The 22,011-nt window shown below is 44.8% G+C and overlaps 2 protein-coding genes across 6 annotated transcripts in view; one reads left to right on the top strand and one right to left on the bottom strand.

The window, feature by feature from the left end:
• Positions 1-20,406, top strand: part of DUSP16 (dual specificity phosphatase 16) — a 98,347-nt gene extending 77,941 nt beyond the window's left edge. For all 5 annotated transcript variants that reach the window (XM_051850779.3, XM_089304609.1, XM_051850781.3 and 2 more), the window contains 3 exons: positions 4,377-4,536; positions 14,291-14,414; positions 18,311-20,406. In XM_051850779.3, the coding sequence (XP_051706739.1) occupies positions 4,377-4,536; positions 14,291-14,414; positions 18,311-19,493 (1,467 nt within the window). In that variant the 3' untranslated portion in view covers positions 19,494-20,406. The remainder of the gene's footprint in view (positions 1-4,376; positions 4,537-14,290; positions 14,415-18,310) is intronic.
• The window catches only part of BORCS5 (BLOC-1 related complex subunit 5), a 117,212-nt gene continuing 114,893 nt past the window's right edge, over positions 19,693-22,011 (bottom strand). Inside the window, exon 4 of the mRNA XM_089304611.1 lies at positions 19,693-20,854. Within this exon, the coding sequence (XP_089160737.1) occupies positions 20,645-20,854 (210 nt within the window). The 3' untranslated portion in view covers positions 19,693-20,644. The remainder of the gene's footprint in view (positions 20,855-22,011) is intronic.

Below are 22,011 nucleotides of genomic sequence, written 5' to 3'. Positions count from 1 at the left end.
ACATCACATTGCCATATCTGAGCACAGAACTCCTGCTACATGGCCAGCAGTGGGCTCTTGGCACCAGCATGTGCTCCTCTGCCATTGGAACAGTATACTTACCTGAAGTCAGTGGTATTTGTTCTGAAACTTGTTTAGGCCACTGGGCTTGTTATGATGATGATGTACATTAATTAAAGTATTATAACATGGATGAAATAGGAATGAGGGAAGAGAATTTTACTATGAACTAAGTTAAATGTTTTGCAAAGGAAGGCTAGTTATGTTATTTAGTTTGCTTTAGAAAGAACTTTAGTAGAGTATAGCAATAAAGAAGGGTAAATTCTGGAGAGCGATATATGTTTGCATTTGAATCTGTTATTTTTTGCTAGCTATGATATTTTGGAAATATTATGTAGCCTTAATGGTTGTGAGGATTAAAAGAGGATCTGTTTAAAAGCTTAACGCAGAACCTGGCAGAGTAGACACTCAGTAAATGCTAGATATTATCTGTACCATATGTTATTATATTACTAATAGGCTCCCAGCAAAAGTGCTCAACATTTTTGTTTGAATATACGTTGTCATTTCTATAAAATGTAGGTTATTAGATCACATGTCCAAAGTATATATTCTCTATGGAAAATCAAATTTGGCAGTATTTATTGACTTGCAGCCTGATTTGCACTTGGAATTTTTTGTTAACTTTTGATTATGTATTGTAAATAACACTGTGTCACCTGTTTCTTGGAGACTTCTGTGCTGTCATCATCATTCTGTTGGGTGGACAAATATTTTAAAAAAATTTATTTGAAAGGCAAAGTAACAGAGAGGCACAGGCATAGAGAGAGACAAAGAGCGAGCGAGCGAGAGAGAGGTCTTCCATCTGCTGGGTCCCCCCCTAGGTCACTGCAACGGCCAGAACTGCTGATCCAAAGCCAGGGGCCAGGAACTTCTTCTGGGTCTCCCAGGCAGGTACGGGGCCCAAGGACTTGGCCCATCTTCCACTGCTTTTGCAGGCCATAGCAGAGAGCTGGTCAGAGTGGAGCAGCTGGGACTCGAACTGGCAGCCGTATAGGATGCCAGCACTGCAGGCAGCGGCTTTACCCGCTACACCACAGACCTGGCCCCAAGAGATTACTTGTAATCAGTAGTACTCTTATTGGGTAAGGGAAAGAAATACAAGGAGTCTTGAAAACTTTACAGAAGGTGTGTATGGTGGAAAACCTCTGGATAGGTTCCAAATATTTTTAGACCAAAATAAACTTACCTTTTAATTCCATTTTTCCATAAACTTTTTGAAGAACCCACATATTATATAGTTCATTTCTTTAAGGAAAGAAATGGGGAAGAAAGGCCATTGTTAGTGGCTGATTTAACTTCAGTTGCCCACTTCTCTTCTTACCTAGAAGATACTGAACTAGTTTCTGTAACTTATGGTTGATCAGATGGTACTAGATAGATTCAGTTTAGCTATAGTTCACCCACAGAAAAACAGATGTAACATTTGGTACAAGTATGAAAGGTCAAACGTGTGGTAAGTACTATTTTTTTATTATTTTTTAAAATATTTTTAACTTTTATTTAATGAATATAAATTTCCAAAGTACAGCTTATGGATTACAATGGCTTCCCCCCCCATAACTTCCCTCCCACCCACAACCCTCCCCTTTTCCACTCCCTTTCCCCTTCCATTCACGTCAAGACTCATTTTCAATTCTCTTTATATACAGAAGATCAGTTTAGCATATATTAAGTAAAGATTTCAACAGTTTGCACCCACATAGAAACACAAAGTGAAAAACACTGTTTGAGTACTAGTTATAGCATTAAATCACAATGTACAGCACATTAAGGACAGAGATCCTACATGAGGAGTAAGTGCACAGTGACTCCTGTTGTTGACTTAACAAATTGACACTCTTGTTTATGGCATCAGTAATCACCCTAGGCTCTTGTCATGAGTTGCCAAGGCTATGGAAGCCCCAAATGGTAGAGTTAGAAACATACCAGGGGATTTCAATTCAATCCCATCAAGGTGGCATGTACCAATGCCATCTCACTAGTCCAAGTGATCAATTTCTGTTCACAATTGATCATAATGATAGGACTAAGAGCCAAAGGGATCACATAAACAAGACTAGTGTCTGCAAATACTGATAGAATAAAAAAGGGAGAGAACGATCCAACATGCGAAGCGAGATATACAGCAGACTCATAGAATGGCAGATGTCCTAAACAGCACTCTGGCCTCAGAATCAGCCCTTCAGGCATGCGGATCCGGCTGAAAAGCCCATGAGAGTATTTCAGGCATGGAAAGCCAAGACACTCTGGCAAAAAAAACAAAAAACAAAAACCCTAAATGAAAGATCTCCGCGAGTGAGATCCCAGTGGAAAGAACAGGTCATCAAAGAAGGAGGTACCTTTCTCTGAAGGGAGGAGAGAACTTCCACTCTGACTACGACCTTGTCTAAATATGATCAGAGTCGGTGGTAAGTACTATTAAGATCTTCACAGCCTGATTATTAAGCTAACAGAAGTGTATGAAGACAGTAGAAGATTGAGCTCTGGCATAGCTGAAGGGTGTTGGTCAATCTAAAAAGCCCACCCAGTTCCAAAACCTGTTTCTTTATAATATCATTTCAGAGATGAGAGAAGTTTGCATACACAGTCTATAGTTATGCTGTCTACCTTTTACATAAAATAAATCTGTGGTGCTAAATATGCTATGTAAAGAGATTAGGGGACTGTTACGTTTTAGGAAGGTAAACAAGAAAATTACCAGTAGTCAGGTGGTTGAACACATTTATAGAGAAAGTAGCATTCCAAGAGAAGGATGAAATGGCCAAGGTTTCTTAGAATGAGAGAACTATTTCAGGCTTAAATGGGAAGCAGCAATGAGAGGACTAAATGAAGCTGGTTACAGAGGCTTGGCTGGTAAATGGTAGACGGGATGTTCTTGAACAAACTTGCATTGAGTGCAGATATGTTCCTGGCACTCAAGGCAGAAAAACAGCATAAGAAATGATCCTCAGTGCGGTGCGCCGGCTGCAGCGCGCTGGCTGCAGCGGCTATTGGAGGGTGAACCAACAGTAAAAGGAAGACCTTTCTCTCTGTTTCTCTCTCTCACTATCCACTCTGCCTGTCAAAAAAAAAAAAAAAAAAAAAAAATCCTTTGCTTCACTTACTAGGGGAGACAGGAATCATCCGTTAAATGTTAGCACACTATGTTAGGTGTTTAAATGGTATGAACAAAGTGCTGTGGAAGGACAAAAATGAAATCCATCAGTGGGCAGAAGACATTACATAAGGTTAAACTAAGTAGGAAAAGTGGAAAGAGATTCACTGGGAAGGGGGACAGGGCTTTTTGAGCCCAGGACTTGTGTGAACACAGTGAGGGCCTGCATATATGTGATTTGGGGAGATTGCATAGAGCAGGAAATGAGACACAGTGAAATGAAAAAGACTGGAGAAAGCACTGGGTCTGTGTATAAGAAAGGTTATTTTAGTTGTTAAAAATATGGTTTGGAGAGAAAAACACTAAGTTTAAGAGTTCCCTGTTGTCTTTATTGGTTATCTTGATAAAGATTGGCTGCTGAGAGGTAAGTGGGAGCAGAGAGAAGAAAATAAATGGAAGAGGTTACACAAAGGATTTGGTAGCCATTGGATGATGGTGGGGCAGTGGGGGAAGAAAGCAAAAGGAGCCACAAATGACCTTAGTTTTTGCTCAACCGGCTGAGTGGATATTATTACTTAAGACCAATTGTTTTGATGGCAAGAAATAGAAGTTTGGGACAGACAAGGGAGAACAATATTTAGTTTCTGACATTGTGAATTTGAAGGATCTGTGGTAACATCTTGATTCTCAGTAGCTGGAAATATGGGTTGAACATTGAGGACACTGACAGACACATACACACACCCCATCATCAGTGTGGATGGCTAATGATTCTATGGTATCTCTAAATGCAGCCTTCACAGAGAATGTTTGGAGTGAGAAGAATGCCTAGCACTACCTTAGAGAATAATCATTGTGTTCAAGAAGATGTTCTTGTTGTGGCTATAGATGTCCTAAAATTCTTTGAACTGTCACTGCATTTCATAGTCTTTTTTTCTGCTTCTCTCTAGTAACGAAGATGTTAGAGAGTTGACTGTATTGATTGTGTGATCTTTAGGCATACTATTTATACTATTTTAAAGCCTTTTTTGTCTTTTAAAAACTTTTTTGATCTTAACCTGAGTGTCTACATGTTATTTTGCTGGGTTTTTAGATTTCACTCATCTGAGTGAACTCTTATTATTGCAAGAAAACTGGTAATTTTTATCATTTAACTTTACTTTTTCAAAATGATGTTTCTATATCATTAGTCACTTTGATTGCTTTTTTTCCTCCATAGGAGCTCATGCAACAGAATGGCATTGGTTATGTGTTAAATGCCAGCAATACCTGTCCAAAGCCTGACTTTATCCCTGATTCTCATTTCCTGCGAGTACCTGTGAATGATAGCTTCTGTGAGAAAATTTTGCCCTGGCTGGACAAATCTGTAGATTTCATTGGTAAGTAGTTAAAGTAATATTGCAAGCCCTTGTGCTCTAGTCTTATATACCCACTCCCCCTATTTTTTCCTTAGAGAAAAGGAGGCTATTTCAGATGTTTCAAAGTCTGAAAACAACACATGCTGCTTACTCATTTGATGGTCAGGGTGATGTGCTGTGCTGTCCCTAAGGGACTGTCCTTATGAGGTTCTAGTGCCTTACACTACCAAGGCTAAGCCTCATAGGATCTGCAATTATATATTTGCAAGTGTTTGAAAACCAGCTAAGCTTTTGGGGTTAAATCCCACACATACAATTTTTCAAATCCTACAACAAAATTCAGAAACTTTGTTGACAATCCTTGTTGCTTTATTTTCCCCAGAGAAAGGCCAAGTCCTATGAAAATAAGTCCCATTGCATTGAAAATTTTCATGTCACAACATTTCTGAGTGTTAGTCCACACACTGATAACTTTAAGTAGTATTGGGCCTAATGAACTGATGCACAACCCCATGTGGCCACTTGTTTGGTGGTGGTGGTGGTTGTGACAGGACCTGCCCCGTCACATACTGTGTTCTGCTTCCTGGGCCTGCTCAGTTCAGGAGCTTCTCTGTTGTGACGTTCAGTGCTGCAGGACGAGCTCTGCTGGTCACATGTGGGTGATGTGCATTTGAATCGTGGTTTTAGTGTCAGGTGGCTGAACAGAGGAGAAAACCGCTATCTCTAGAGCAACGTAACAAGGTGTGTGATTCGATGCCCATGTGAAGGATTTGTTGTTTTTCCACTAGCCACATACAGCACTCTACTCCATAATTAATTGCTCTGGATTTTCACCTATAATTAAAAATAAAAGAACCAGTTCCTTTTTTTTAAATTGTCATTGGGTATTTTTTATTTGAAAGCGTTACAGAGAGAGAGAAGGAGAGGCAGAGAGTCTTCCATCCGCTAGGACCAGTTCCTTTTAAAAAGTGAAGTTAGTAAATTAAGCTCCCCAAGATATTTTTTCACTTATGAGAATTTTCTAGATAAGCTTTTAGAGCATTGATTCTGAAACAGCTCACTTTTCAAGATTTCCATATTGATAAGGATTTTTCATCTTCAAGTACAAAACATTCTGAGAAGTGTCTAAATGACTTAGTTCATGTTAAAATAATCACAAAACTACCCAAATTAATATCCTCCCGTTGTACTTCTAAGAAATAGCATTTTTGCCTCTTGAAAAAAAAGAAAGCAATCAAGGTTACCACTCCATTATATGTCACACTGATACACTGCCATATGGCTGTAATTTCAACCAAAAGTGTCATTTCAGAATGGATCTGGATGAGAATCTGAGTCTGTTCAGTTGTGGCAATATCCAAGCCTTAGGACAGAATAACAGAAATCAGAAAGCAGCAATAACTTTGCTCCAATGTAGCTGCTTCTCTTATGGGAGGTACTGGGGTCATCGTGGCACTTCCATACATACAAAAGGAGCTTTTCAGTACTCTAACTTGATTCTAAATAGACTCAAACACATAGCAAAACTCATTTGTAATATCTGCAAATGTTTCCCTTACCACATTTCATTTATTTGTGTTTATTAGAGCCACCGTCCTTATCTCTGCCAGAGAATTCTAGGCAGGAACTTCCGCTCCTTTTTTGCACTCTGCCCATGCTCACTCTGCTGTTTTTGTTTTTGTTTTTTTTTTTAAGATTTATTTATTTGAAAGTCATAGTTACACAGAGAAGGAGAGGCAGAGAGAGTTCTTCCCTCCACTGGTTCACTCCCCAGTTGGCTGCAATGGCCAGAGCTGTGCCAATCCGAAGCCAGGAGCCAGGAGCTTCTTCTGGGTCTTCCACATGGGTGCAGGGGCCCAAATACTTGGGCCATCTTCTACTGCTTTCCCAGGCCATAGCAGAGAGCTGGATCGGAAGTGGAGCAGCAGGGACTTGAACCAGTGCCCATATGGGATGCCAACGCTGCGGGTTGTGGCTTTATGTGCTATGCCACAGCACTGGCCCCTCTGCTGGTGTCTTTCCATGAATGTTAGGCAGTTAGTCCTGGCAGGGTATGTGATATGAAGATGCACCCTCATTCCTGGATTTCACAGCTCTGAGGCTCATAGGTGTGTTCTCTTCTTGTTACGTAAATTTCAATAAGTCTCTCGATTTGTTGGAAGGACTTTAGATTTTCTTGGAGTTTATATTTTTAGTTATTGTAGTCCATAGTAACAAAGTTTGCCTGTCTTTGCTATGGGACACTCATGAGGTATCCCCAAACCCAGCTGACTGCTTGTCTAGGTTCTTGCTCTGCCTTCACTGTGTTGGCTCCTGCCCCAGGTCACCCACACCACACTCGGGTCACACTGGAGGCAGTGAAGAGCATGTGCTTAGAAGCCAAACTGTCTGTATTTGAATCCTGCCTTCCAGTGGTCCAGTGCATCTAGGTAAATACTTGATACTTAAGTGTGCTTCAGTTTCCTCATCTGGAGCCTGAAGAAATGTACCTACCTTCTAGACATTTGTGAGGATTAAAATAGATATTTTATATTGCATAGTACTTGACTCAGAACCAGCTCCTCATAAACATTTTAAAAATTGTTATGACAAGTTCTTTGTGCATGCACGTGCTCTCTAGTTATTATTTTTTGATATTTATTTGAGAGGTAGAGTTACAGAGAGAGGGAGAGACAGAGAGAGAGGTCTTCCATCCACTGGTTCACTCCTCAAATGTCTGCAACAGCCGGAGCTGGGCAGATCCAAAGCCAGACCAGGTGCTTCTTCCAGGTCTCCCACATGGGTACAGGGGCCCAAGGACTTGGGCCATCTTCTGCTTTCCCAGGCCATAGCAGAGAGCTGGATCTGAAGAGTAGCAGCCAGGACTCGAACCAGCATCCCATGGATGCCAGCACCATAGGTGGAGGCTTAGCCCGCTATGCCACAGTGCTGCCCCCCCTTTTCTCTTTGTTAAAAAGATTGACTTATTCATTGGAAAGAGTTAGAGAGGGAAAGACACAGATCTTCCATCCACTGGTTCCGTCCCTAAGTGGCCACAGTGGCCAGGGCTGGGCCAGGTTGAAGCTAGGAGCTTCATTTATGTTTCCTACTGGGGAGGCAGAATCCTGAGCACTTGTCCCATTGTCTGCTGTTTTTCCCAAGACATTAGCATAGAGCTGCTGGGATATGAACCCGCACCCATGTGGGATGCTGGCGTTTCACCGAGCCCAGTTCTTTCTTTAGTCTTCTAAACTTCTCATCCTCTCTGGGTCCTCATCCCCCTTATTTGTGGCCCTCTCATCCCCTTTTTAGCCTACATTTTGTTCCTGAATTTCTCTAGCGGCAACCTGCTGTTTTGTCTTTTCAGTTTTCACAGTCACTGTCTCCTATTGTTCCCCATTCTGCAGAGGCTCCTTAATTTCCTACATAAAAGCAACTCTGGCCTAAGACTTCCAAGAACCTCCAACACCTGCTCCCCACCTGTGAGACTCTCCGGTAAACTCCTGTGCAGCTTGGCAGTGCTGTGCTGTGCTTAGTCCCAGTGCACATTTCCCTTCTCTCTACCAGCTACTCATATTATTACTTCCTTTAAGACTCAGGTTAGCACTGTGTCTGCCAAGATGTGTATGCTAATAAACCCCACTCCAGTGTAATTGCTGTTTTTTTTTTTACATCTTCTAAATTTTGATTTTTTAAAAGTTTTATTTATTTGAAAGGCAGAGTTAGAGAGGAAGAGGCGGGGGGGGTGGGGTGGGGTGGTATCTTCCATATGTTGGTTCACTCCCCAAATGGCCACAGTAACCAGAGCTGAACCAGTCGGGAGCCAGGAGCTTCTTCTGGGTCTCCCACATGGTTACAGGGGCCCAAGGACTTGGGCTATCTTCTACTGTGTTCCCAAGACCATAGCAGAGAGCTGCACCAGAAGTGAAGCAGCCGGGACTCGAACCAGCACTCACGTGGGATGCCAGCTCTGCAGGAAGCAGCTTTACCCACTAAACCACAGTGCCGGCCCCATAAATTGTGATTTTTCATGAACACATAATTATACATATTTATGGGGTATGGTGTGATATTTCAATATATGATTTTTAAAAAAGATGTTATTTACTTACTGTAACCCTACCTCTCAAATAAATAAAAATAAAATCTTTAAAATATTTATTTATTTGAAAGGCAGAGTTACAAATAGAAGGAGAAACAGAGAGGTCTTCCGTCTGCTGGTTCACTCCCCAAATGGCTGCAAGGGCCAGACTTGAAGCCAGGAGCCAGGAGTTCTTCTGCGTCTCCCAAGCGGGTGCAGGGGCCCAAGCTCTCTGGCCATCTTGCACTGCTTTCTCAGGCCATTAGCATAGAACTAGATCATAAGAGAAGCAGCTGGGTCATGAACCAGCACCCATATGGATGCCGGCACCGCAGGTGGAGACAGCCAACTTAGCCACAGCACTGGCTCCTTTATTTATATATTTTTGTTTTGTTTGTTTTTGTTTTTTAGAGGAAGGGTTTATTGTCAGGTGGGGGAAGCCCGACGGGTGTGGGAGAGAGGGCAAGAGAGTGAAAGAGAGGGGGTCAAGAGAGATCGAGAGAGAGAGTCTTGTGTGGGAAGCAGGTCCTATTATATACCTTTGCAGGGGTAATATGTTTTCCATATGCTGGTTCCTTAAGTGGCTGCAACAGCCAGGGCTCACTACACACTGATCAGGGCAGAGCAAGCAGTGTATCCTTCATCTCAAATGTTTATGATTTCTTTGTGTTGGGAACATTCAGAAGCATCTGTACTAGATAAATACACATTTTATAACAATATAATCATCATCTATGAAATGAAATACACATTTAATTGTTGTCAGCCATAGCTATCCTACTGTGCTACAGAACATTAGAAGTTGTTCTTCCTATCCAAATGTACCCTTGTACCTGTTAACCATCCTCTCTAGTTCTTCACAGCCCTCCGATAACCAATATTCTCTCTCCTTCTATGAGATCAACTTTTTTAGCTTCCACATATAAATGAGACTATAAGGTATTTGTTTTCCTGTTCCTGAGTTACTTCATTTAACTTCATGTCCTAAATGCCCATCCATGTTGCCAAAAATGACAGGAATCATTTCTCTTTGTGGCCAAATATTCTATTGTGTGTGTGTGTGTGTGTGTGTGTGTATACCACATCTTCTTTATATGTTCATCTGTTGATGGACACGTGGCTTGATTTCACATCTTGGTTACTGAGGATAGCAATGCAATAACATAGGAATGCATTGGATTCCTATGGATATTCCTATTGGATATTATATTGGTTTCTTTTCCTTTCAGTATATATGCAGTAGTGGAATCACTGGATCATACAGTAGTTACATTTCTAGTTTTCTGAGGAACCTCCATACTGTTTTCCATACTAATTCACATTCCCACCAACAATGCTTGAAAGTTCCTGTATCTCCATATCCTCACCAACGTGTGTTTTATGTCTTTTTTATAACAGTAATTCAGGCCGGCGCTGCGGCTCACTAGGCTAATCCTCCGCCTTGCGGCGCTGGCACACCTCTAGTCCCGGTCGGGGCGCCGGATTCTGTCCCGGTTGTCCCTCTTCCAGGCCAGCTCTCTGCTGTGGCCAGGGAGTGCAGTGGAGGTGGCCCAAGTACTTGGGCCCTGCACCCCATGGGAGACCAGGATAAGTACCTGGTTCCTGCCATCGGATCAGCGTAGTGCGCCAGCCATTGGAGGGTGAACCAACGGCAAAGGAAGACCTTTCTCTCTGTCTCTCTCTCTCACTGTCCACTCTGCCTGTCAAAAAAAAAAAAAAAGTCATTCAGACTGGGTTAAGATGATCTCATTGTGGTTCTAATTAGTATTTCTCTGAGGATTAGTGATGTTGAACATTTTTTCTTTTGCTTGTTGGCTATTTGTGTATCTTCTTTTGAGAAATGTCTACTTAAATCATTTGCCCATTTTTTAAAAAAGATTTTTTATTTTTTGCTGCTGGATTCCGTTCTATTTTGGATAGTGACTTCAGATAAGCAGTTTGCAGTATGTCATCTTCTGTTCTGTAGGTGTCTCTGGCTGTTGTTTCCTTTGCTGTGCAGAAGCTTTTTAGGCTATTTGTCAAGTTTGTGTTCCCTGAGCTTTTGAGGTCTCATTAAAAAAAAATCTCAGTCCAGACTAATGTGTTGCAAAGTGTTTCCCTGGTTTTTCTTGTAGTAGTTTCAAGGTTCTGGTCTTACATTTTAAATCTTTGATCCATTTTGAGATGATTTAATATGTGGTAAGAGACAGGGTCTGGTTTCATTCTGCATGTGGATATCCACCTTCTTCCCAGCACTGTTTATTGAAGAGATTTTCCTTTCTCCAATATAAATTCTTGGTGCCTTTGTTGAAAATTAGCTAACCGTGAATGCATGGATTTGTTCTTGGGTTCTCTATTCTCTTCTTTCGATCTGTTTCTGTTTTTATGCCAGCATCTTACTCTTGTGGGTACTGTAGCTTTGTAGTATTTTTTAATTTAATTTTTAAAAAAGATTGTTTATTTGAAAGGCAGAGTTAGAGAAGAGAAGAGACAAGCCATCTTCCATCCGCTGGTTCACTCTCCCAAATGGCTGCCAACGGCCAGGGCTGGGCCAGGCCGAAGCAGGAGCTTCTTTCAGGTCTCCCACATGGTTGCAGGAGTCCAAGGACTTGGGCCATCTTCTGCTGCTTTCTCAGGCCACTAGCAGGGAGCTAGATCTGAAGTGGAGCAGCCAGGTCTTGAACAGACACCCACATGGGCTGCAACACTGCAGATGGCAGCTTAACCTGCTGTGCCATTTTTGACAGGCAGAGTTAGTTGAGAGAGAGAGCGAAAGGTCTTCCTTTTCCATTGGTTCACCCCCCAAATGGCCGCTACAGCCGGCGTGCTGCATTGATCCAAAGCCAGGAGCCAAGTGCTTCTTCCTGGTCTCCCATGCAGGTGCAGGGCCCAAGCACTTGGGCCATCCTCCACTGCCTTCCCGGGCCACAGCAGAGAGCTGGACTGGAAGAGGAACAACCGAGACAGAATCCAGCACCCCAACTGGGACTAGAAACTGGGGTGCTGGCGCCGCAGGCAGAGGATTGGCTTAGTGAGCCGCGGCGCTGGCCCACTTTTTTTTTTTTTTTTAAGATTTATTTATTTGAAAGAGTAGAGGGAGGACGGAGATCCTCCATTCGCTAGTTTGTTCCCCATATGATTGCATGGGCCAGGGCTGGGCCAGGCTGAAGCCAGATGCCAAGAGCTTCCTCCAGGTCTCCTATATGGGTAGCAGGGGCCCAAGCACCTGGGCTATCCTCTGCTAATCTTCCGAGGCCACCAGCAGAGAGCTGGATCAGAAATGGAGCAGCAGGGACGTGAAGCGGTGCCCATAAGGGATGCTAGCATCGCAGGTGGAAGCTTCATGCACCACACCACAATGCCGGCCCTGGTGTGGACCTTTAAACAGTATTAATTTTTCCAGTCCATGAACACAGATGTCTTTCCATAGTTTGTTATCCTCTTCAGTTTCTTTCATCAGTGCTTTTATAATTTTTGTTGTACAATTCTTTTACATTCTTGGGAATATAATCACTTTTTAAGTTTTAAAATAATAATTGCAAAGAACTGTGGTTGTTAAAACAGTGCAAACACAACACAGAGGATGTGGAAAAAAAAAGGAAATCTGTAACCATAACATTCTGATACATATGTTACTCTCGTTGTTTGATTTCCTTCCAATCACTTTCAGATATTTCAGAAATTTTACTTTTTAACATAGGTACCTGAGCACTTGATGGGAGAATTGTATTAAGCGATGAATTTATTTTGGCACAACTGTCTTTGAAATCCATGCATAGTTTTTTCATAATATACATTTCTATGTATTTCTGAAGATTCCTCATGCATGGATTTCAAGGTTAGTTTGCTTCAAAATACACTTACATTTTAATTCCATTACTGTCGTAAGTACCCAGGTTAGATGCTATGGGGGGAATGTTAGAAGCAAGACCCTTTTAGTTCCTTATAGTCTAGTTTTTGAGGTAATTATTCAAGAGAAAATGGCCAACTTAAAACCTTAAACGTAACCTCCCTCTAGTAAGATTTGAAGCAGCTTGCAGTAACCGATGGGGGTCAAAAGATACACATAAGGGCCAGCTGCAGTGCCAGCATCCCCATACGGGCACTGGTTCAAGTCTCAGCTGCTCCACTTCCCATCTAGCTCTCTGCTGTGGCCTGGGAAAGCAGAAGATGGCCCAAGTCCTTGGGCCCCTGCGCCCACATGGGAGACCTGGAAGAGGCCCCTGGCTTCGGATCGGCGCAGCTCCGACCGTTGCAGCCAACTGGGGAGTGAACCAGCAGATGGAAGACCTGCCTCTCTCTGCTGTTCCTTCTCTGTAATTCTTTCCAATAAAGAAAGAAATCTTTTTTTTAAAGACACACATATACTAAGATGGGATAAAAGGGCTAGAACCAAGTCACACAGAAATAGGAAAGGGCTGTTTTGTACTCATTACTGTTTTACTGTGGTTTCCTTATCTAGAGGAGCAGCTCAGTGATTATTCATATACTATCCTTCATATATCTTACATATTATGTTCATATATATTATATATAATGAATGAATAATCACAAGTATACAAAATTGCATTATTTATAGCATAGGCAGTGAGACTGGAGTAGCTTTGGTTTACTCAGCTGCCAAAGCAGATTCCTTGTGCATTTGTTACGTAAGATTTTTAACATAAGGGTCGGCAGTTTCAGCTACAGAACGACAAGGCAAGAATTGAGCTGCATGGCAGCAGCCTCACTGCTGAGCACACACATCACTGGTAGGAACTGAGGCAGGTGTAGCATTGGTTAGAATACTAGTTGCTGTCAGGGTGTGAGAGAGAACTTCCCCCACTCCCACATGTAAGCTGTGTGTGTCCCGGCACAGTGAGAGTGGTAGCCCTGTTTAGATTTCCCTGATTGTGTGGTTCTGACCAGTTGTCCATGAGTCCTTCTGCCAGGTCATGGGTAACTAAATAGTAAGTCTGGGCATCAAGGAAGGCATAAAAGTTATGTCGATCATCATTGGAGCGACCTTATAAACCTGATTCATAGTATACAGTTGTCTCTTGAAATTCAGCAAATAAAGGTGAACATTATCATGACCTAAATAAGTTTTGCAAATAAAAATAAGCATGAAGACAAGTTCTCTGTATTTCAGCATATTTTAGAAGCAACATGGCCAGCATCTCTGGTGTTACTGTATGTAAAATTGCTGTCCACTCTCCCCTCTCCTAACTCCCTCCTTTAAAACAGCAATGTATACCATATCTATTTGAAATTTTAAAGAAATTTTTTTAAAGATTTAATACTATCTTTTGGTAAATAAGGGAAGAATTGAAATGTCATGTGAATACTATTTTCATAAGTAATAAGTAAATAGTATTAACTGTATCTTAGTATGTTTTTGGATGATTCTCTATATACTTCCATTTCTGAAATTTTCTGTACCAGGTAGAATCATGTAATCACCATGTAGGATTTATACTCAGGAAACATTATTAAAGTGACATGTAACATAAAAAATACATGATGAAAAGTAGTGAAATAAGATTTGGGCAACCTGAGTTAGTAACAAATTATTTGTAATACTTTTGTGCCTTAGTTGTGCTGTATGTCCGTGGTGAGGCAATTCTCTCCCTCTGCTCGCTCAGAAGGATCAGTTACATAAGCAGATGATGTTTGCTTCTGCGGCTTCCAGGTAGACACGGAGTCAGTTTGCGGAACAAATTATTGTTAGTGACTTCTCTGGAATTTGACTTACAGAGAAAGCAAAAGCCTCCAATGGATGTGTCCTAGTGCACTGTTTGGCTGGGATCTCGCGCTCTGCCACCATTGCCATAGCCTACATCATGAAGAGGATGGATATGTCTCTGGATGAAGCTTACAGGTGAGGACAGGAACATGTCTTGTGTGATCCCTCATGTTTCAGGTCAGATGCACAGCCAGACGGGAGCGTGGCACCAGAGGAAAGCAGATCATGATGATTTTAGGCTCACTCCTGTGGGTTTCTAATGGCCTCAGAAAGACTGGGGGGAAATGCAGGTTTATTATTAAGCACTACTGCTAATTCATCCTTAGTCACTTACTGAAGGAACAACACGTCCAGGCAGAGAGTGCTGTCTTACTAGCTAAGTTTATTTCTTACCCTAGTTGTAGTCGTATTTTTCATTTGCATACAAGGGGAAAAGCTTGAGTTGAATGCTCATTACTGACTCCTGACGCTGCTTTAAGCTTTGTGTCGCCGTGAGGAAGAAGTCTACTGCACGCAGTGTAGAACCGCAGTAACCCCCAGCTCCATTCAGTGAGTAAAGTCTCCTGAGTCCTAGAGCTGGTCAGGTTCGGTGGGTGATTTTTGGCTGGATCACCTCACTGTTTTCTCAAAAATGGCAGGCAGCAAATGCAGTGCCCTCGGGCTGGACTTGCATCTACTGACAGATGAGTGACTCAGCCCCTCCCCTCTATGCCTTGTTGAATAGAGGTGTTTTCACTTCCACGTGACAAAGAACCAAAAATACAGCCACAGGGAGCAGGCCTGTTAACAGTTGGACTTTCCTCAAATTGGAAAATTCTGGAGAAAAGTGACCTAGCTGAGCCGCTTCTCAGGTGAGGAGGGAGACAGTAGGGCGAGGGCCCTCCCCGTCATCTGCATTCGCTCCCTTGCCCTCTTCTCAGGCTTCTCCCCTGGGGGCCTCCTGCTCAGTCCAGAAGGGTGGGCAGCCTTCTCATGTTCCTAAGTCTTCCTACGCGGCCCCTCTGTTTAATCTTGCCTAGATGAGCCAGATATTCCTGGCTTTGTTGATTTCCTTTGGGGACTTGATTTCCATGGAGATTATTTTACATGTTTCTTGTTCTTATGCTGATGCAGATTTTCCGTGTGGTTTTACTCCTGTGGCCTCTGAAGGAGTTGTCTGCTATCTCCAAGAGGCTTTGTTCATCCAGTGAAACAGGAAAGCTATGAGTACTTTAAGATTTATTTATTTATTTCAAAGAGTTACACAGAGAGAGAGAGGTCTTCTATCCACTGGTTCACTCTCCAGTTGGCCACAATGGCCAGAGCTGTGCTGATCTGAAGCCAAGAGCTTCCTTCCGGTCTCCCACACAGGTACAGAGGATTTGAGCCATCTTCCACTGCTTTCCCAGGTCACAGCAGAGAGCTGGATAGGAAGTGGAGCAGCGAGGACTTGAACCGGCGCCTATATGGGATGCCAGCACTGCAGGCGGCAGCTTTACCCGCTGCACCGCAGTGCCAGCCCCTTAGGAGCGACTTTTGATCCCTTGATGAATCTTTACAATGTTGGTTATAAAAAATGGACCCAAACATTAGGCAAACTTGGCTTTGAAGCCCAGGGCCCTCATTTAGTGGCTGTATGGATTGGGGACATTGTGTACCCATATAATGGGGATAATCTCACCCACCTAATGTAGGGTAGTTTTGAGGATGAAATAATTCAGTGCTTTAGTGTAATGAAGCCATTTTGTGGCTGGTTATTCTGTGGAGCCAAAAAAGAGCGGCTCAGGCTTGTGTGCTGATACTTTGACCATTTGATAGCATCTTTTGTCATTAATTTTTTTTTTTTTTTTATCTTTTATTTAATGAATATAAATTTCCAAAGTACGTCTCATGGGTTACAATGGCTTTCCCCCCCATACCGTCCCTCCCACCCACCACCCTCCCCTTTCCCACTCCCTCTCCCCTTCCATTCACATCAAGATTCATTTTCGATTATCTTAGTATACAGAAGATCAGCTTAGTATACCTTAAGTAAGGATTTCAACAGTTTGTTCCCACACAGAAACATAAAGTGAAAAATAATAGATGATTTTTTTTAAATGATGATGAAATCAGATCAGACCTATTGTCATGTTTAATCCCAGTGAGAGTCAAGTTGGGAATTGATAGTTTCTTTTCTTTTTTTTTTTTTTTTTTAACAGAAGATCAGTTTAGTGTACATTAAGTAAAGATTTCAACAGTTTGCACCCCCATAGAAACACAAAGTGAAATATACTGTTTGAGTACTCGTTATAGCATTAAGCCTCAGTGTACAGCACATTAAGGACAGAGATCCTACATGAGGAGTAAGTGCACAGTGACTCCTGTTGTTGACTTTACAAATTGACACTCCTGTTTATGGCATCAGTAATCTCCCTATGCACCAGTCATGAGTTTCCAAGGCTATGGAAGCCCCTTGAGTTCTCCGACTCTTATCTTGTTTAGACAAGGTCATAGTCAAAGTGGAGGTTCTCTCCTCCCTTCAGAGAAAGGCACCTCCCTCTTTGAAGACCTGTTCTTTCCACTGGGATCTCACTCACAGAGATCTTTTTGCCAGAGTGTCTTGGCTTTCCATGCCTGAAATACTCTCATGGGCTTTTCAGCCAGATCCGAGTGCCTTTAGGGCTGATTCTGAGGCCAGAGTGCTATTTAGGACATCTGCCATTCTATGAGTCTGCTGAGTATCTCACTTCCCATGTTGGATCACTCTCCCCTTTATTTATTCTATCGGTTAGTGTTAGCAGATACTAGACTTGTTTATGTGCTCCCTTTGACTCTTAGTCCTTTCATTATGATCAATTGTGAACTGAAATTGATCACTTGGAATAGTGAGATGGCATTGATACATGCCACCTTGATGGGATTGAATTGGAATCCCCTAGTATGTTTCCTTGTCATTAATTTCAAATGTGAAAACTTTTGAAGTTATTATAGGTCCTTTGAGAGAAGATGATAGGGAAACATTGGAGCTGGGGACTACTTCCGAGGGTAGCACTGGTGTGTGTGTGTGCTGGTGGGGAGTCCTTTCTTATTAGTCCTAGTCCAAGTCTCAAGTCCTTGAAAAGAGGCTGAAACCTGAGCTCTGTGGGCCGGACTGCGGCCCTGTTGGTAAGCTCCTCCCCACCCCCAGAGGCCCCTGGTATTTGCTACCTGAGCATCTCTGATCTTGTCAATCAATCATCTCCCAAAGGTATTTGGGAAGGTCTAATAATTCTCTCTGTCGTTTATTTACTTTATATTCATTTATATTTCATAATTACAGCTTTAGGAACATGGGGATTCTTCTCACCCGAGAAACCCTTCCATTCACTCTCTCTCCCCTCCTCCTCCTCCCTCATTCCCACTAAGATTTATTTTCAATTAACTTTACTTAAGAGTTAATCATGGGCCGGCGCCGCGGCTCACTAGGCTAATCCTCCGCCTTGTAGCACCGGCACACCGGGTTCTAGTCCCGGTCGGGGCGCTGGATTCTGTCCCGGTTGCCCCTCCTCCAGGCCAGCTCTCTGCTGTGGCCAGGGAGTGCAGTGGAGGATGGCCCAAGTACTTGGGCCCTGTACCCCATGGGAGACCAGGAGAAGCACCTGGCTCCTGCCATCAAATCAGCGCAGTGTGCTGGCCGCGGTGGCCACTGGAGGGTGAACCAACGGCAAAGGAAGCCCTTTCTCTCTCTCTCACTGTCCACTCTGCCTGTCAAAAAGAGTTAATCATATATGTATTAAGTATGGGAAAAAAACCTGTTCCTCAACATTCGAGACAAGGGCAGTTCAAAGTCACTGCTTCTTCCAGTGTCAGTTTCCTATAGGTTACCTTTTAGGTGTCACAGGTCAAGGAGGACATCTAGTATTTGTCCCTTGGGACTGGCTCATTTCACTAAGTGTGATGTTTTCAAGGCTTCATCCAATGGCAAATGACCGGATTCTTTTTTTTACCACTGCGTAGTATTCTATAGTGTCACAAGTATGCTTTATCTTAAGAACATAAGTAAGACTGACTGACTTGTCTTTCCTTAATAGATTTGTGAAAGAGAAAAGACCTACTATCTCTCCAAACTTCAATTTTCTGGGCCAACTCCTGGACTATGAGAAGAAGATTAAGACCCAGCCTGGCGCGTCGGGGCCCAAGAGCAAACTGAAGCTGCTGCACGTAGAGAAGCCACGTGAGCCTGTCCCTGCAGCCTCAGGGGGTGGGCAGAACAGCGAGGTGTCCCTCGGTCCGCCCTGCGCCCACTCTGCTACCTCAGAGGCAGCAGGGCCGAGGCCTGTGCAGCCGCCCAGTGCGCCTGGCCTGCAGCCAGCGCTGCCGCTGCCGGAGGACAGCTCGCTGGCGCAGGCGCTCAATGGGCTGCACCTGTCCTCGGACAAGCTGGAAGACAGCAGCAAGCTCAAGCGGTCCTTCTCTCTGGACATCAAGTCAGTGTCGTGCTCAGCCAGCATGGCCGCATCTTTGCACGGCTTCTCCTCGTCCGAAGACGCTCTGGAGTACTTTAAGCCTTCCACGGCGCTGGATGGGACCAGCAAGCTCTGCCAGTTCTCCCCCGTGCAGGAAGTATCAGAGCAGACTCCAGAAAGCAGCCCGGATACAGAGCAGGCCAGCGTCCCCAAGAAGCCTCAGCCTCCCAGGCCCTCGGAGAGCCAGAGCAAGCGGCTGCACTCGCTGAGAAGCAGCACGAGCGGCGCGCCCCAGAGGTCCTTCCTGTCTCCCCTGCATCGCAGCGGGAGCGTGGAGGACAATTACCACACCAACTTCCTCTTCGGCCTCTCCACCAGCCAGCAACACCTCGCCAAGTCTGCTGCGGGGCTGGGCCTCAAGGGCTGGCACTCCGACATCTTGGCGCCCCAGACTTCTGCCCCTTCCCTGACCAACAGCTGGTATTTCGCTGCAGAGTCCTCTCACTTCTACTCGGCCTCGGCCATCTACGGAGGCAGTGCCAGTTACTCTGCCTACAGCTGTAGCCAGCTGCCCACGGGCAGTGACCAGGTCTACTCTGTGCGGAGGCGGCAGAAGCCAAGTGACAGAGTGGACTCACGGCGGAGCTGGCACGAAGAGAGCCCCTTTGAAAAGCAGTTTAAGCGCAGAAGCTGCCAGATGGAATTCGGAGAGAGCATCATGTCAGAGAACAGGTCGCGGGAAGAACTGGGCAAAGTGGGCAGCCAGTCTAGCTTTTCCGGCAGCATGGAAATCATCGAGGTCTCCTGAGTAGACAGACCCTCGTGACCGCTATTGACAATTTTGTCTTGTTCACAGAAATTCCCTGTAAATCTGAAATATATATATATGTACATACATATATATTTTTGGAAAATGGAGCTATGGTGTAAAAGCAAACAGTGGATCAGCACAGTTGTTCTCTTAACATCTGCAAGTGTGAGATCAGCTCATGTTTCTCCCGACAAAAGTGGAAGGGCAGATGTTAGAATTTCCCCTGGACAGAGGAAAGTTTTATTCAATGACTTGTACATCCTCGTTCTTTTTGGTGTTAGAAGACAAAAGTCCCCTGCTGTTTTCACATCGTGCTAGAGCGATCTCAGACACTTTGTCTAGTCCCTTCCCTTCCCTAGTGCACCTTAGCGCTGACTGAGCCAGCTTGTGGGTCGGGTGGGTAGACCTCTTAGGGACAGAACCTAGTGGTAAATCCAAGAGAAATGGTCACATCCAAACCTGATTCACAAATCCAAACTCACCTGACAGCCGAGAGGTGAGCATCACTCTGCTGGACAGACCATTAGGGGCCTTGCCAAGACTTACTTTAGAACAAACCCAGTACCTCAGACAGCAGTGTCGGGGCGTGCACCACTACCAGGTCTGGTGGCCTGTTTCCAGGTGTTGTGAAGAGCTAGGGAGCTAGTCACTCTGCAGACCAGTTCAAACTGTCTGTGCACAAAATCCCGGTGGGGCCTGGGTGGAGGAAGTTAACTTTTGTTTTCTCCTCAACTCCATTGAGGGAGAGAAGGCAACCCATCTAGGATTCAGCTCAGCCAGCGGTCTGGCAGCGTAATGATTCAAGCTAGGCTGGGAGGCTAAGCAAGTCTACCTCCCTCGATAAATGAAAGAACTGTGTAAAATGGATTGTTGATCCTTTAAATAAAGAGTAACTTGGTTTAATGCCAAATGTGAATTTCTTTGGGTTGGTAGCGAGGATCGGCACCCTCAAGTTCTCAGCCAAAGTTGATGCTTCTTGTTTCAGTGCACGGCTACAGTTTGTAGAAGTGGAACAGTACGGCAGAACTGTATAGGCAGCTACTCAGAACTCCAGACAGACGCAGAACGAGCAGCGGGAGCGTGGTTTCCTCTGCGGCTCTCTCCCCTTGGTCTGCGATGCAGGCGGCTTTTGCATCATCGCCTCAGACTCACGGTTCAGGAGGGCTGGCGAGAGGCTGTAGTTCCGCAAGGACGGCCCACGGGCGGAGCACAGGAAGGCCACGGCTGTGGGATGGCGCTGCGTTCAGCGGGGCAGGAAGCTGCAGCCTCCCCGGCACCGCGCAGAAGGGGCCTCCCTCAACGGCCCAACACCAGGGGCTTGTCAGTCCTTGACCGCTGTGTAGACTCGGTCCTGGCGGCTGGAAAGAGGAGGTAATCAGTGATAATGCCCATCTCCTTTCAACTTCCTGGCTTCAGCCTTCCCAGCCACAGCCCGGTCCTCTCTGGAAGCCGTAACTCACGGGGGGGGGGGGGGGGGGGCAGGGTGCTGTCCTCGTCCTTCACTACTGTGAGGGTAGCTGCTGCTGCCTCACATCTCAGGTCTTTCTACACCCCAGCACTGGACAGCTCTCTGACGGGGATGTGACTTCACGTTTCCTACGGTGACTGCTAACGCCGGTGTGCACCGGTGGGACAGATCCTGAGTGTGTTTCCCAGGCGTGGCTGGTGAGGTACAGAGCATGTGCTGTGACGTGGCGCAGAGCGAGCCATATCAGGCACACATGGTTACCACCCTGGGAAACTGCCGAGTGACCTGAGCGCTTACAGACACTGAGATCTCTGGTGTGATCACTCTCAGGGTTTCCCACAGTGATGTGGATGTGCTGTGTGTACACCAAACGTGTGACAGTTCACCGCTTCCAGGATCTTGTCACATCTGCCGAGCATTTTAAAGATGTAAAAGCACCGGCTCCGTTCGTGTTTTCCAACGTGAGGAACACGGCTTCAGTGAGCTCTTTGGGCAAAACTGTGCCTTGTTAGGTAGGGTTTCTCCTGGCGTGGTCCTCTGCCTCCCGCACTGTGCTGCAGGCCCGACAGCAGCCTTAGCCCTTGCTCACAAACGTCACACAGTCCTTTGCATTGAGGTGGCCAAGGCAAGTCCTGGCACGCGTAGCCGTGGGTGTGCGGGGCGCCCTCCTCCCCGTGGGACACCGGGGAAGCCCTGCAGGTGGCTGGCGCACTGCAGATGGGCTAGAGCGCCCCTAGATGTCTGAGGAATGCTGGAGGATGGTTTAGGCCGTCTGTGAAGTGAGCAGAGAGTGCGTCTGCATGTTTAATATGACAAGAATTCTTCTGAAGGCAAGCTGATGATGATATTGTGTTTCTCATTTCGATGTGCGTTAATATGAAATAAAACTGGTACCTGTTTCTGCGTAACGAAAGGACCTCTCTTTGCAGCTGTAAACTTGGTGGGAACAGTAATGTCCGTGTGGCCAAGCGAGGCAGCAGTGGAAGCCATGCTGCTACTCGGACATATGTGAGGACACAGTTCAGAGCCCATCGGCGGTGTTGTCGG

This window comes from Oryctolagus cuniculus, chromosome 9 (genome assembly GCF_051225735.1).
Source record: "Oryctolagus cuniculus isolate XC-2025 breed Fujian yellow rabbit chromosome 9, ASM5122573v1, whole genome shotgun sequence".
In the NCBI taxonomy this organism is placed as follows: Eukaryota; Metazoa; Chordata; class Mammalia; order Lagomorpha; family Leporidae; genus Oryctolagus; species Oryctolagus cuniculus.
This window is presented reverse-complemented; position numbering and strand designations above follow the sequence as displayed.